The sequence below is a fragment of the Sorex araneus genome, chromosome 2 (assembly GCF_027595985.1).
Source record: "Sorex araneus isolate mSorAra2 chromosome 2, mSorAra2.pri, whole genome shotgun sequence".
Lineage (NCBI taxonomy): Eukaryota > Metazoa > Chordata > Mammalia > Eulipotyphla > Soricidae > Sorex > Sorex araneus.
This window is the reverse complement of record NC_073303.1, coordinates 31,031,528-31,045,415: the sequence shown is the minus strand read 5'-3', so window position 1 is coordinate 31,045,415 and position 13,888 is coordinate 31,031,528. Positions and strand designations below refer to the sequence as shown.

At 58.8% G+C, this 13,888-nt stretch overlaps 1 protein-coding gene across 1 annotated transcript in view; it reads right to left on the bottom strand.

Annotated features, from left to right (window-relative positions):
* TNXB (tenascin XB) overlaps positions 1 to 13,581 on the bottom strand; it is a 52,228-nt gene extending 38,647 nt beyond the window's left edge. Inside the window, exons 1-5 of the mRNA XM_055129087.1 lie at positions 13,176 to 13,581; positions 11,024 to 12,856; positions 9,096 to 9,211; positions 3,129 to 3,285; positions 2,670 to 2,933 (exon numbers count right to left, since the gene is read on the bottom strand). Coding sequence (XP_054985062.1) covers positions 2,670 to 2,933; positions 3,129 to 3,285; positions 9,096 to 9,211; positions 11,024 to 12,856; positions 13,176 to 13,581 — 2,776 coding nt within the window. The remainder of the gene's footprint in view (positions 1 to 2,669; positions 2,934 to 3,128; positions 3,286 to 9,095; positions 9,212 to 11,023; positions 12,857 to 13,175) is intronic.
* Positions 13,582 to 13,888: the final 307 nt, after the last annotated feature.

The following is a 13,888-nucleotide window of genomic DNA, read 5'->3' as shown; positions in this document are numbered from 1 at the left end:
GAGAGAGAGAGAGAGAGAGAATTCTCACAGAGCAGCCTACAAGGAATGAAAGAAATGAAGCCTCTCACACATCTCCTCCTGCACCACCTCCGTCACCTCCCCATCACCTCCTCCAGTACCACCTCCATCGCCTCCTCCTATACCACCTCTATCGCCTCCTTCTGCACCACCTCCAGCACCTCCTCCTGAACTGCCTCTGCCCACACCACCTCCATTACCTCCTTCTGCACCGCCTCTGCCCGCACCACCTCCAACGCTTCCTCCTGCACCACCTCCATGACCTCCTCGTGTAGCACCCTGCCTATACCACCTCCACCACCTCCTCCTGCACCACCTCTGTCCACATACACTTCCATCACCTCCTCCTATGCCACCTCCATCACCTCCTCCTGCACCGCCCTGCCCGCACCACCTCCATCACCTCCTCCCACACCACCTCTGCCCACACTGCCTCCCTCCCTCCAGCCCCAGACTTCCATGACCTCCCCATAAGTGTCCCCTCCCCACTGAGTGGGGGTCCGGCTTTCCATTAGTGCTGCAGTGTAAGCCTGGAAGGAAGGAAACGTGCTCTCAGGGGAGGAGGCTGTGAGAGGAGAGTGGGGGGGGGAGGGCAGGGAGGGGACACGTCCAGCTCAAGTGGCGTCTGGCCCTAAGGGTGAAGAGGAGACCCACAGCCCTCCCCTGGCAGCCAGTGCCCCTTCCTGAGGCTGGACACAGTTCCTGTGGGAGAGACGAGTGTAAAGCAGCCGGGGCTGGAGGGCCACCAAGCGGCAGTGGTCTGGGGGGTGAGGGGGGGCGCTCAGCAGCAGGTCACCTGCCTGACATGCGTGAGGAGCTGGGTTCGGTCCCCTTAATGCAAAAAAGGAGCAGCAGTTGTTTCACGCTCACCCACCCACGCTGCCGATGGCTTCAAGGCAGATCCCATGTGTCCCTTTGAGGTCAAGGCCAAATAGTGGAAAACAGTAACCGCTGACCACAGTGTTGGGCCACCGTCACCACAGTGAGTCAGCGAGCAGCCGCTGGTTTCACACCCACCGCACCCACATGCGCGTGTCTGCAGAGAGCCCCGCTCTCGCCAGGAACGGCGGCCAGGCAGGAGCACTGGGACCCCACGGAAGACCAGTGAACCCACCCCCAGGCCAGGCCGCCTGGTTCTTGGGCATCCACCAGAAGCCTGGGTGGAGGTTGTGTCCAGGGCGGGGCCTGGGCGCCTGCTGGTCGCAGGCTCCCCGGTGCCTGCCCGCAGGTGGCAGCTGGGGTGGCAGCTGGAGCGGTGAGGCAGTGAAGGAGCCAGGGCGGAGGCTGGGCAGGCTGGGCGGTCCCGCGGCCCCGGGCCACACTACCTGTGGTGGTGATGAAGGCGTAGGACTTGGAGGTCTGCCCTGCCCGCACCCCGTGGACCTCCACGTGGTAGGTGGTGCCGGGCCTGAGGTCGGGCAGGCTGACGGTGCGCGTGGTGCCCGGCACGGTCAGCTCCCCTTCGGGGCCCTCGGCGGGCGGCTGCGGCCGCCAGCGCAGCACCACCTCATCGTAGTGGCCCCGGAGCCCGTCGAGGGACACGAGGAGGGCGCCGTCGGCCAAACTGCCCAGCACCTCGGGCTTGGGGTGGCGGGTCGCGGTCACCCTGTCGATGCCTTCGGGCGACAGGCCGAAGATGCCCAGGTTGGAGCCGGGGCTGCGGGTGGGCGGGGGGCGCCGGGCCGGGGGCGCCGGGGAGCCGGCGGGCGGGGCGGCCGGCAGCCGGCGCTGCAGGTACTCGTGGATGTGGCGCGCCAGGGACGCGTAGGTCTGGTTGGCGGGCAGCGGGTAGCGCTGCGCCCGCAGGTGCCGCTCCAGGTCCCGCACGGTGCCGCGGAAGCGCCCCAGCTCCCGCAGCACGTCGGGCCGGGGCCGCGGCGCCGGCGCCTCCCCCTCCGCCGGCGGCCGCGCGGGCCTCGAGGGCCTGGGCGCCGGGCCCAGGGCGGGGGGCCGCGCCTCCGGGTAAGTGTAGTGGTCTGGTGCTGCCGGGGACGAAAGGGGGGAGGAGAGAGCCGGTCAGGGGCAGCCCCCCCGCCCTCCGGCCCCGCGTCCCGCCCGCCCCGGCAGCCAGCGCCCAGCCCCATCTGGAAAGAGAAGGGAAAGAGAAGGGGTCAGTGTCCCCTGGGCCCACGCCAGCAGCTGGTGGCCCCGGGAAGCCAGGGGCCAGCTCGGGGTGCTGTGTCTGGCGGAGAGAAAGGGGTGGGGGAGGAGAGACCGGGAGCAACCCCGGGGTGGGGGCGGGGTCCTCCCTCGGTGCAGGGAGAAAGCAGCATCCGAGCATCCAGCATCTGTGAAGAGACTTTGAAATTGAGCGCTGCTGTGAGCCCCCACGCCCACGCCCACCCCAAAGCCTGATCCCCAGGTCCTGAAATGTGGTCGCTGGTGGGCCTTATTCCCCAGCTCCAGGATGCTCTGATGGGGGCCCCAAGGCCTCCCCTTGGATCAGAACCATCCTAAGTGGGGGTGGGGGAGAGGGGGGAGGCATATTCTATTTACTCCCTCACCCCTTCAAACAGAAGCTTCCCAAAGCCCCTGGGACAGAGGGACCCAGCCCCCACAGGTGCTTTGGCTCCGCCACACTCTGCCCAGGGCACCCAGAGGTGGCTCCAGCATCCAGAGGCAGAGCCTCGGATCCCCTGCGGCCCTCATACCTGTGTTGGCCCGGACGGAAGACGGGTAGCTTACGGCTGGGCCCCGTTCCGCGGTGACAGTCACCACATACTCCACGCCGGGCATCAGGCCTGTCAGCTGCGTCCCATCGGCCTCAGAAGGTACTTCCAGACGCACCCTCTGGTTCCCGGCACTGACGTAGGATACCACAAACCTGTCCACCTCAGCCTGGGGGCGCAGCCAGCTAAGGTCCAGAGTGGTTGGGGTGACAGCCACCACACGGAGGTCCTGGGGACCATCGATCACTAGCCAGGTAGGAGAGAGGAGGGACCATGGCAGCGTCACTCTGGTCACCTGTGCCCCTCCCAGAGACCTGCCTTCTGCCCCCGGGGGTGCAGTTCCCAGCCGCCCCCCCCCCTCCAATCAGGATCTCCAAACTCCCCCCCGCCAGCACACACACACACACACACACACACACACACACAAGGCCCCGCTCTTACTGGTGGTGATGGTCTTAGAGACAGGAGGGCCCCAACTGGTCCCTCGAAGGGCACGAACGATGACCTGGTACTCCTGACCCGGGGCCAGTCCTCTCTGGTCATAGGCGGAGGCAGAGCTGGGTACCCGTGCCGTGAAGGGCGGACTCACGCCCTCCGTCTGCAGGAGAGAGTCCCCGGGAGTGAGGGCAGGCATTCTCACGCTGCTGTTCCAATCCCACGCCAGGGAAAGGGAGTCCAGCAAACACCCCAAGCACTCTTGCTGGGCAAGTATTATGTTCCAGACAATTCACACACATGGTCTCATTTAATCTTAATAAAAACTTTCTGGGCCCTGATAACAGCACAGTGGATAGGGCACTTGCCTTGCCAACCTGAGGATAATCCCTGGCACCCCATTTGATCCCCAAAGCTCTGCCAGGAGTGAGTGTGACTGACACAGACTGAGCACGGGGCACAGAGTCAGGAGTGAGCCCTAACCATCACCAGGTGTGGCCCCAAACCCAAACAAACAAACAAACGAAACGGTTCTGAGATAAGTTATCTCCACTGAACAGCTGCGGAAATTGAAGTAAAAACGGATTAGTGCTGTAACCTGGAGTGATAGTACAGCAGGTAGGCACTTGCCTTGCTCGTGGGCAAGCCGGGTTTGATCCCCAGCACCCCATGTGGCCCTGTGCCCTGCCAAGAGTAATTCCTGAGTGCAGAGCCAAAAGTAAGCTCTGGGGGCCGGAGCGATAGCACAGCGGGTAGGGGCGTTTGCCTTGCACACGGCCAACCCGAGTTCGATCCCCGGCATCTCATATGGTCCCCCAAGCACTGCCAGGAGTAATTCCTGAGTGCAAAGCCAGGAGTAACCCCTGAGCATCACTGGGTGTGACCCAAAAAGCAAAAAAAAAAAAAGTAAGCTCTGAGCATGACCGGGTGTGGCCCAAAAAACAAACAATAAAAAATAAAGGGGGAAAAAAAAAGAAAAAAAGGCTGAGTGCCCTGAATCATCAATACTAAGAAACTGACATGGATTGACACCCTGGCTCTGGGACCCTCACAGTCCCCTCTCGTGTGTGCTACCTTTTTCTCCTGCTCATCATCCGACTGACAGAATTGCACCGCACACAAGGGCAGGGCCTCCATCTGGCCTCCCAGCATCCCCGCACCCTATGGGAAGCTTCTCCGAAGCCCTTTTCTGTCGTAGTGGGTGAAGCCGTGCCGGCTGCCCCTCGGAGCTCACTTCCTTCTAAAAGCATCTGCCGAGGCCCGAGCTTCCCTGCAGACATTCTGGCTGGATGTGACCCATGATACCGCCTTCTGTCTAGGCACTTTCCTGTCCCCTCAGCAGGGTCGTAAGCCTCTCAGAAACAAGGCACACGTGTTCAAACTTCCACCAACATCCTCCCTGATTTTGTGTCTGGCGTCACACGCAGCAGAGGAGGCACAAACACGAAAGCCTTGATCCCTGCCATCTGGGAGCGCCTGAGCTAGTAGCTAATGTCTGGCCAGGCTGCTGAGACCCCCACCTGGATCCCCTGGGCAGGTCCACGCTGCCAGAAAACAGCCTCCTCTGAGAGCATAGGAAAGGCACTATCCTGGGGTGACCCCCAGGAACTCTGCCAGCCCCTGCTCCAGACAGGCACCCTGCAACATCAGCCATGGGGGGCACACGGAGGGACCCCGAGAACTCTGTGAGCAGTCTCGCGGCCCCCACTTCCCGGGCTGTCTAGCGTGGAGAGCTAACAAGGACACTCTGTTCCGCTGAGCGCTTTTGGCTTTGATGGTGACACCTCCAGTCAGCCAAGCGGGACTGGAAATTTCGGGAGGTACTCTCCCAAACTAGGAGAGTTGTGCGGGGACCAACATAGTAAAGACAGAAGTATAAAACCAGATGAGAGGCCACGTAGAGATTTCTGGGTTGAGGAAGAATGAAAGCTTTGCCAGAATTGTCTTGGCTAAGGAGGTTTCCTAGGCACACTGGACTCATCTCCCTCTTACTCACCCTGTCCTAGGATACCCCAGCCTGGGAAGTCGGGGTTGGCTTCAAGTAAAGCTTTATGTGAAGCCTCATTCTCCCAGAACACTCGCTCTCCTCTCTCCCCGTCCTCTTATTCCACCTCGCACTCACACCCCGCTTTGTGGGTGCTCCCTGGTGACACCTGGACCTTTCACTATGACAAGCTTCTCCCTAGATCTGCAGGGTTCTCCTTCTCTATTAAAATCACTTTTTTTTTTTTTGCTTTTGTGGGTCATACCTGGCGATGCACAGGGGTTACTCCTGGCTCTGCACTCAAGGATTACTTCTGGTGGTGCTTGGGGGATCATATGGGATGCTGGGAATCGAACCTGGGTCAGCCGCATGCAAGGAAAATGCCCTACCCGCTGTGCTATCACTCCAGCCCCTAAGATCACTTTTTATTACCTTCTATGTTTTTGTTCTTATTTATTTTTTTGGTTTTGGATCGCATCCGGTGGTGCTCAGGGCTTACTCCTGGTTCTGTGCTCAGGGATCACTCAGGATCCCTGAGTGGGAGACCATATGTAGTATTGGATATAGAAGCCAGTTCAGCTGAATGCAAGACAGCATCCAACCCTCTGCACTACCACTCTGGCCCTTCATTTCCCTCCTAGACCCTCCTGATGTCCATCGGGAAACATTCCCCCAAAAGTCACATTGGGGGTTGAACCTAGGCCCCTTAATGTGATCTGACTGGCCTGAGGCAGGTTCTTTAGCCAGACACAGGCACTTATCTACCCCTTATTTACAGTTTCTTGCTGTGGGGGGTGGTGGTGAGTCCCTGTCTTTTCCTGATACCAACCTCTTGGGTGATGGTTCCACCTTGGCCGCTCCCTGGAGTTCCCCTCATCCTTAGCCCAGGTCCAAATACAAATATCCCTGTGACTGTGAGGTCTTGGATCCCACTGAAAACAAGGCAGCCCTGGGCTCCCAGACAAGGAGGAACTCAGCGTTCAGGCATGCATCTTCCTCAGTTTCCTCACCTTTTCTGTCATATTTAGAGCGGAGCCAACATTTTGTAAAATAGCTACATTCCTTCAGTTAGTGTTCATCAGACTTGGGGTGCATCACACTCACCGGGGAGACCTACTATTGGGCCTCACCCCCAGAGGTTCTGATTCAGTGGCTCTGGGGTGGGGCCTAAGGAGCTCCCAGGTGGCTCCAAGGCTGCCAGGAAACCGAAACCCACATCTGCAGGCAGAGGAGCCACGCCCCTCTCGGGACATTCCTTCCAAGAACTAGGTATGTCCTTTGGCCAGGAATGGAAGAGTTTGGACTTGGTGGAAGAGAGCAATTCTGGAAAAGGGGAGAAGACAGGTGGAGCAGATAAGCTTCTAGGAAGATGGCCGACCCATCAGGAGGACAGCAGCTACTGAACTGACATGGCGCCAGCAATGGGGGACAGAGGCCAGAGCCCCTATCCAGGGGCCAGCCACCGAGCGTGGGAAAGCGTGGTCTGAGGGCCAGCAGCAGAGTCCAGGAGGAGTGTCTGGGGATCAGTCTTAGAGAAGTTTCCATGCCCGGCTCAGGGAGAATCCAGAATGTGAGATCAGCCCAGACCCAGAGCAGATGCACAGGGAGGCCACAGCTGGACCAGGACAGGCCAGCTCGGGGCATGCCCCCGGTCGGAGGGAGCTGAGGATTCCAAGGAAGCTGCAGCTCCTGGGGGCACCGAAGGATGAGCTTGTATTTACCCCAAAATGGAGAAAATGGTGCCCTGTAAGCTCTTCCCATCTTGTGTTTATTTTTGTTCTTCTTTCCCTGAAGTTTCTTCAGAGGCGGGAGCCTTGAAGTTCTTAGAAAAGTTTCTTTTTAAAATCCCATGTCTCAAGATTACAATTATGTAAATAATATACACAGAGAAGAGAAGAGTGGGAGAAACACTTTGAAATATTAACAGTGCTGGTTTCAGTGTGAAGCAGCCAAGAATTATTTGTTTTTCTTTTCTCTGGTTGCCAAATTCTTGTCTTGTGATTAAATTATTTTTATAGCAAAAAAAAAAAAAACAGCCCTCTTTAAAACAGAAGAAAAGGTTCTGGTGATCTTGATTGCGCAGCAAAGTGGGGATTTCTGTCTCTGCTTCTGCCAGACAGACAGACATGGGAGGGGTCTGGCCCTTGGGGTATAAGTCTTAAAATGACCAGGCCAAGTGAGATGTCCTTAGGGTTACTTTAAGCATCCTGATGGTGCCCTAAAAATATTTTAAAAGTGAATTGCGGAGCTGGAGTGATAGCACAGAGGGTAGGGCAAACATTAGCCTTGCATGCAGCTGACCCAGGTTCGATTCCCAGCATCCCATATGGTCCCCCAAGCACCTCCAGGAGTAATTCATGAGTAGAGAGCCAGGAGTAACCCCTGAGCATCGCCAGGTGTGATCCAAAAGCAAAAAAAAAAAGTGAATTGGATGGAGATAGAGATGACATTCAACACCTCTGACCTTCCTAGGCCTCAGGAAATCATGTATTTTTCCAGAGTCCTACCTAGCTGGGGCAGAGACAAGGGAGACATGGCCCACCTCAGTGATATTGTGAGCTATGTCATTATAGCATAAAGGTTGATGATATGCAGTCGGGAGACCAAACACATCATAAAAACTCACTCTGAATCAAGAAAGGTCTCAAAAGCGAGGCCCCAGGCTCTGTCCTTACGGTGCCCCCAAATATTTTAAAAGCAAGTTGGAAGGAGAAAAATAACGCTTTGCACTGATGACAAAGAGGCGAGAGAAGCAGTTCATAGACTCAAAATTATTGCAACAGCCTAGACAGTTTGGCCCAAACCAACAAAGATAACACTGAACAGAGCCAAATACAAAGGCCTATATTTAGGTTAGAAAGTGTACATGGTAAAATGGCATCTTTTTTCTTTCCTTCCTTTTCTCCCTTATTCCATTCTCTTCCTCTTGGTCTATCTTACCTAAAGTGCCTATAGTGAGCTCATGACTTTTGTTGCAAAAAGGTGTTTAAAAACACAAATAGGGTCAAGCCACCAAATAGTATGGCCACAAGTAATGCCTGTCAACTCTGGGCAAAGTGCCAGTGTATGCTCAGGAACGGCTGCATTCTCTCCACCTCGCATTTGGAAGCTACATGCAGACGGCACAGGCATAATAGGGAGCCCAGAAAGGGAGGATTCAATGATGAAGTCTTAAAAAGGATTGAAGAAGCCCTGGGGTTCTTGAAAAGTGAGTATAATGAAAGGTGAGGGGTTGGGAAACCGGCGCAGGGGACAGGACCATGTGCTTCATATGCAGAAGCCCTGGGTTCAATCCCCCTGAGCATCCCTGGGAGTGCTCCCGGAACTCAGCTGAGCACCACTGGGTGTGTCCCACAAGAAGGGAAAAAAAGCCAAAGAATGTGGGGCCGGAGCGATAGCACAGCGGGTAGGGCGTTTGCCTTGCACGCGGCCGACCTGGGTTCGATCCCCGGCATCCCATATGGTCCCCCAAGCACCGCCAGGAGTAGTTCCTGAGTGCAAAGCCAGGAGTAACCCCTGAGCATCGCTGGGTGTGACCCAAAAAGCAAAAAAAAAAAAAAAAAAAAAAGCCAAAGAATGAAGGGTGGTTTGATGACTGAAGCGTGTGGTGCCAGATGCAGGGAAAGTAAAGCAAACAAACCCCATTCTCACTGCTGCTGGACGCTCAGCAACAACAAAAAGAACTAATGGTGATGACCCACGCATAGGGCAACGGCGGGAAGAGCTGCGCTGCGGTCACCAAAGCATTCCAGCAGCAGCGGGTCACTCCTGCCGAGATGCTGCCAGGCCTTCTGTGCCCGTGGGGGGCAGCAGGAGAGGCTTTGAAAGCAGCTTTGGGACTTGACCTTCTGGACTTGAACACATTATCTGGAACTTCCTGTGTGAGGTGAGTACACTCCCACCCGTAGTCCTACACACACACACACACACACACACACACACACACACACACACACACACATACACTCCAGTTTCAGCTTGACTCTCACCGTGGGGATGAACTGAATCTCATAGGCATCCACGGTGCCAGGTCCCCGGGTCCACTCTGTCCGAACCGTGGTCTCTTCTACCAGCTGCAATCGCATGCTGTCAATGGCTGGTATCTCTGCCCAGGAGAATGGGGTATGGGAAATTTGTTAGACCAAGGCAGTCTTCCCCCACCCCCACCCCCCGCCTCCTACCATCGCTGCTTCCCCCTGCACTCCTCTCCAGGACTGCATTAAGAGACCCATAGAGATGGAGCCAGAGAGTTAGTAAAAGTGGGTAAGTTTGGCTTTTCATGCAACCAACCTGGACTGGATCCCTGGCACCTCATGAGGTCCCCCTGAGCACCACCAGGAATGATTCCTGAGCAGAGCCAGGAGTAACTCTAAGCATCACTGGGTGTGCCATCCCCCCAAAAGAGAGATCCATAATTAGGAAGAGGGGCTGGAGTGATAGCACATCGGGTAGGGCATTTGCCTTGCATGCGGCCGACCCAGGTTTGATTCCCAGCATCCCATATGGTCCCCTGAGCACCACCAGGTGTAATTCCTGAGTGCAGAGCCCAGAGTGACCCCTGTACATTGCCAGGTGTGACCCAAAAAAGCAAAAAAAAACCCATAATTAGGAAGAGGGGGTGGGGGAAAGACCCATGGGATAATGGTGGAAGGATACTGAAACACTGGTGGAGGGATTGGTGAAGCAGCTGTGCACTGAAAAATTAGTTCAATAGTATTTTAAGCTGTAATACCTCAATAAATAAATAACTAGGCTCCTCCCCCCTTTTCAGTTTTGGGGCCACACCTGGTGAGGCTCAGGACTTCCACATGGGATGTCGGGGATTGAACCCTGGATGGCCATGTGCAAGGCAAGTGCCCTAGCTGCTGCACTATCTCTCCAACTTGAAATTAGTCAGTGAAGAATTAAAGTTTTTGATTTGGAGAGATTTGGGTCACACCCACTGTACTATCGCTCCACCGCCCCTCAATTTTTTAAGAAATAAAATAGGAGGGGTTGGAGGGATAGTACAGTGGGTAGGGCATTTGCCTCGTATGCAGCCTGACCCAGGTTTGATCCCCAGCATCCCACATGGTTCCCCAAGCATCACCAGGAGTGATTCCTGAGTGCAGAGCCAGGAGTAACCCCTGAGCATCTCTGGGTGTGATATCCAAAAAGAAAATTAAAAAAGGAAATAAAATAGGAATCTATAGAATTTGTACAACCCTTGGGCCTGGGATTCAGCAGTAGAGTGCTGGATTTACGTGCCCCTGGGTTCCATTCCGGACCCCATTGAATGGGTTTGTTCTGTTTGGGAACCACACCCAGCAGTGTCCAGGACTTACTCCTGGTCCTGTGTTCAGGGGTCATGGGGCTCAGGGCATAATATTTGGAGGGAGGGGGTTGGAAAAGGGTCAGTGGGGTACAAGGCAAGCACCTTAAACCCTGTACTATCTTGCTATCTTGCTGGCCCCTCCAATAAAAATAAAAGGAAAGAAAAAAGTACAGCAGGTAGGGTGTTTGCAGTACACTCCCTTGGACCCAGGGAGTGGATCCCTGGAGTCCCATATGGTCCCCAGAGCACAGGAGTAATTTCTGAGTGCAGAGCCAGGAGTAACTACTGAGCATCACCAGGTACGACCCAAAAAGCCAAAATTAAATAAAATAAAATCGATTTTAAAAAGAATTAAAAGAAACAACTTTAAAATAAACAAAACCAATTGCCTCTCCTGCTGTGGAGATGCATTGGCCTGTCCTTCACCTCTCCCATCTCCTAAAGGCCGCTGAAGGGGCCTGCTCAGCCAGAGATCGGGGAAAACTGGGGCTGCCAGCTCCCTCCCGGTGTGACCTCCCTCGCCCTCCAGCGGTTCCGGGAGCTCCGAGCCCGCCTCCTCCTCCTCCCCGTCCCCGCGCCGGGTGGCAGAGCCCCGCCTCTCACCTTCCCCGCAGTCCTCCCCGGCGTAGCCGTCCCGGCAGACGCAGCTGCCCTCGCGACACTCCCCGCGGCCCAGGCAGTCTCCCGGGCACGTCTGGATGGCGCAGTCTGGGCCTCGGAAGCCCTCCACGCACACACACTGGCCGTTGCGGCACAGCTCCCGGGGCCCGCAGCCCCCGGGGCAGGCGCTGGACGGAGGCGCGTCCTGGCCGCAGTCCTCGCCGCTGTATCCCGCATGGCACACGCACACTCCCTGCACGCAGCGCCCGCGGCCCCGGCAGTCGGACGGGCAGGTGCGGGTGGCGCAGGCGGGACCGGTGTAGCCTGGATCACACACGCAGCGCCCGTCTACACAGCGGCCGCGCCCGTGGCAGTTGGAGGGGCAGGTCCGGACACCGCAGTCCTCGCCCGCGTAGCCCTCCCAGCAGGCGCACACGCCGTCCTGGCACACGCCGCGCTGGTGGCAGTCCCGGGGGCACCGCTGCACGCCGCAGTCCTCGCCCTCGTAGCCGTCGTCGCACACGCAGCGGCCGTCCAGGCATTGGCCGCGGCCTCGGCAGCCCGCGGGGCAGCTGCGCATGCCGCAGTCCTCGCCCTCGTAGCCGGCGTCGCACACGCACACGCCATCGTCGCAGCGGCCGCGCCCGCGACAGTCCCCGGGACACCGACGGCTCCCGCAGTCGTCGCCGGCGAAGCCGGGATTGCACACGCAGCGGCCGTCCACGCAGCGGCCGCGCCCGCGACAGTCCCCGGGGCAGGCGCGCGTGCCGCAGTCCCGGCCCGTGTACCCGGGCCAGCACACGCAGCGGCCGTTCTCGCACCGCCCGCGGCCGCGACAGTCGCCGGGGCAGCTGCGCACGCCGCAGTCCTCGCCGCTGTAGCCCGCGTTGCACACGCACACGCCGTTCTCGCACCGCCCGCGACCGCGACAGTCCCGCGGGCAGGCGCGCGCGCTGCAGTCGGGCCCGGTGTACCCCGGCCAGCACACGCAGCGGCCGTCCTCGCAGTGGCCGCGCTGGTTGCAGTCGCCGGGGCAGCTGCGCACGCTGCAGTCGTCTCCGCTGTAGCCCGCGTCACAGATGCATTCTCCGTCCTCGCAGCGCCCGCGGCCGTGGCAGTCCTGTGGGCAGGTGCGCGCGCTGCAGTCGTCGCCCGCGTAGCCCGGCCAGCACACGCAGCGGCCGTCCACGCAGCGCCCCCCCTCGCCGCAGTCCCACGGGCAGGTGCGCGTGCCGCAGTCCTCGCCCGTGTAGCCCGGGTCACAGACGCAGCGTCCGTCCTCGCACCGTCCCTTCTGGCTGCAGCCCCGGGGGCAGCTCCTCACGCTGCAGTCCTCGCCGCTGTAGCCCGGATTGCACACGCAGCGCCCGTTCTCGCAGCGTCCCCTCTGGCTGCAACCGCGGGGACAGCTCCGCACTCGACAGTCCTCGCCACTGTAGCCCGGGTCGCACACGCAGCGCCCGTCCTCGCAGCGCCCCCTCTGGCTGCAGCCCCGGGGGCAGGCGCGCTGGCTGCAGTCGTCGCCGGAGAATCCGGGCCGGCACACGCACACGCCCTGCACGCAGCGCCCGCGGCCCTGGCAGTCCCCGGGGCAGGAGGGCCAGCCGCAGCTGGGGCCCGCGTAGCCGGGGAAACACACGCAGCGGCCGTCCACGCAGCGCCCCTGATCGTTGCAGTCATCTGGGCAGGAGTCTGAGGGTGGGGATGAGGGCGACACCTCGGCATCCGTGGGGTCCGAGCAGGTGGCGCCGCCCCAGCCTGGCTCGCATGAGCAGGCGCAGCGGCTAAGGTCGAAGACGCCATGGAGGCTGCAGAGGCTGCGGATGTCGGTTTGACCTGGGGGGTGAGGGAGAGGGAAGGGGGACTCAGACTCTCCAGGAGAGACAGGCACTCTCAGAGCTGCCCAGCTGCTGAGCATCTTTCCTGCAAGATCACCCTAGCCTCCAGCTGGGCCTGTCACTCTAGGGACCTCCTTGGGCTTAGCAGCTGCATGGGGGCAGGCCAGCAGCTGGCTCCCATCTGCATGTGCCCTGGGCTGCCCTCATCCCCGCGGAGGGCCAGGAAGGGGAGCCTTTTTCTATGGACCGACAGTGTCCACCCACTCTTCTGCCAATTCTCTTTTTCTGTACCCTCACTCCAAGGGTCAGCTGCTCACCTGTGCCCGCCTGGGCAGTAGCAGGACAGCATCCCCCAGAGCACTGCTCCTTGAGACCCCGCACCAGCTCCTCCAGCATCTCCAGTCGGACCTTCAGGGCCTGCACGTCTGAGGCAGGCGCGGGGGGCTCGGTGCCAGGGGGACAGCCGCAGCCCGCTGAAGGCGGCAGGTTGATGCGGTGGGTGAACACCACTTGCTTCTCCCCTCCTTCCACGGTATGCTCATAAAGCTGGGAAGAGGGGCTCCGTCCTCCCGGCTCCACCACGAGGCCCCCTGGCTGAGGAGGGGGCCGGAGGGCCGACCGTGTCCCGTTGGTCCTGGTCCGAGGAGCAAAGGGGCCTGCCCTGACTGTGCTCAGCAGAACCAGGAGGGCCAGGCTGGAGATGGGGGAACACCGGGCTGCCATGGCTCAGGAAGCTGCAGGGAGAGAGCATGAGGTGAGCGCCTTCCCAGAGGAGATAAGACAGAGGCACCCCACACACACACAGAGAACCCCCCCCCCCCACCACCACTTCCCCAACACACTCACAGGTCCACTAACTACACTTCATCTGCCCAATACACCTGTGCTGGGCCAGAGAGGTGGTACAGGGGGTAGGGCATTTGTCTTGCACACAGTTGACCCGGGTTCAATTCCCAGCATCCCATATGGTCCTTCCAGCACCGCCAGGAGTAATTCATGAGTGCAGAGCCAGGAGTAACTCCTGAGTACC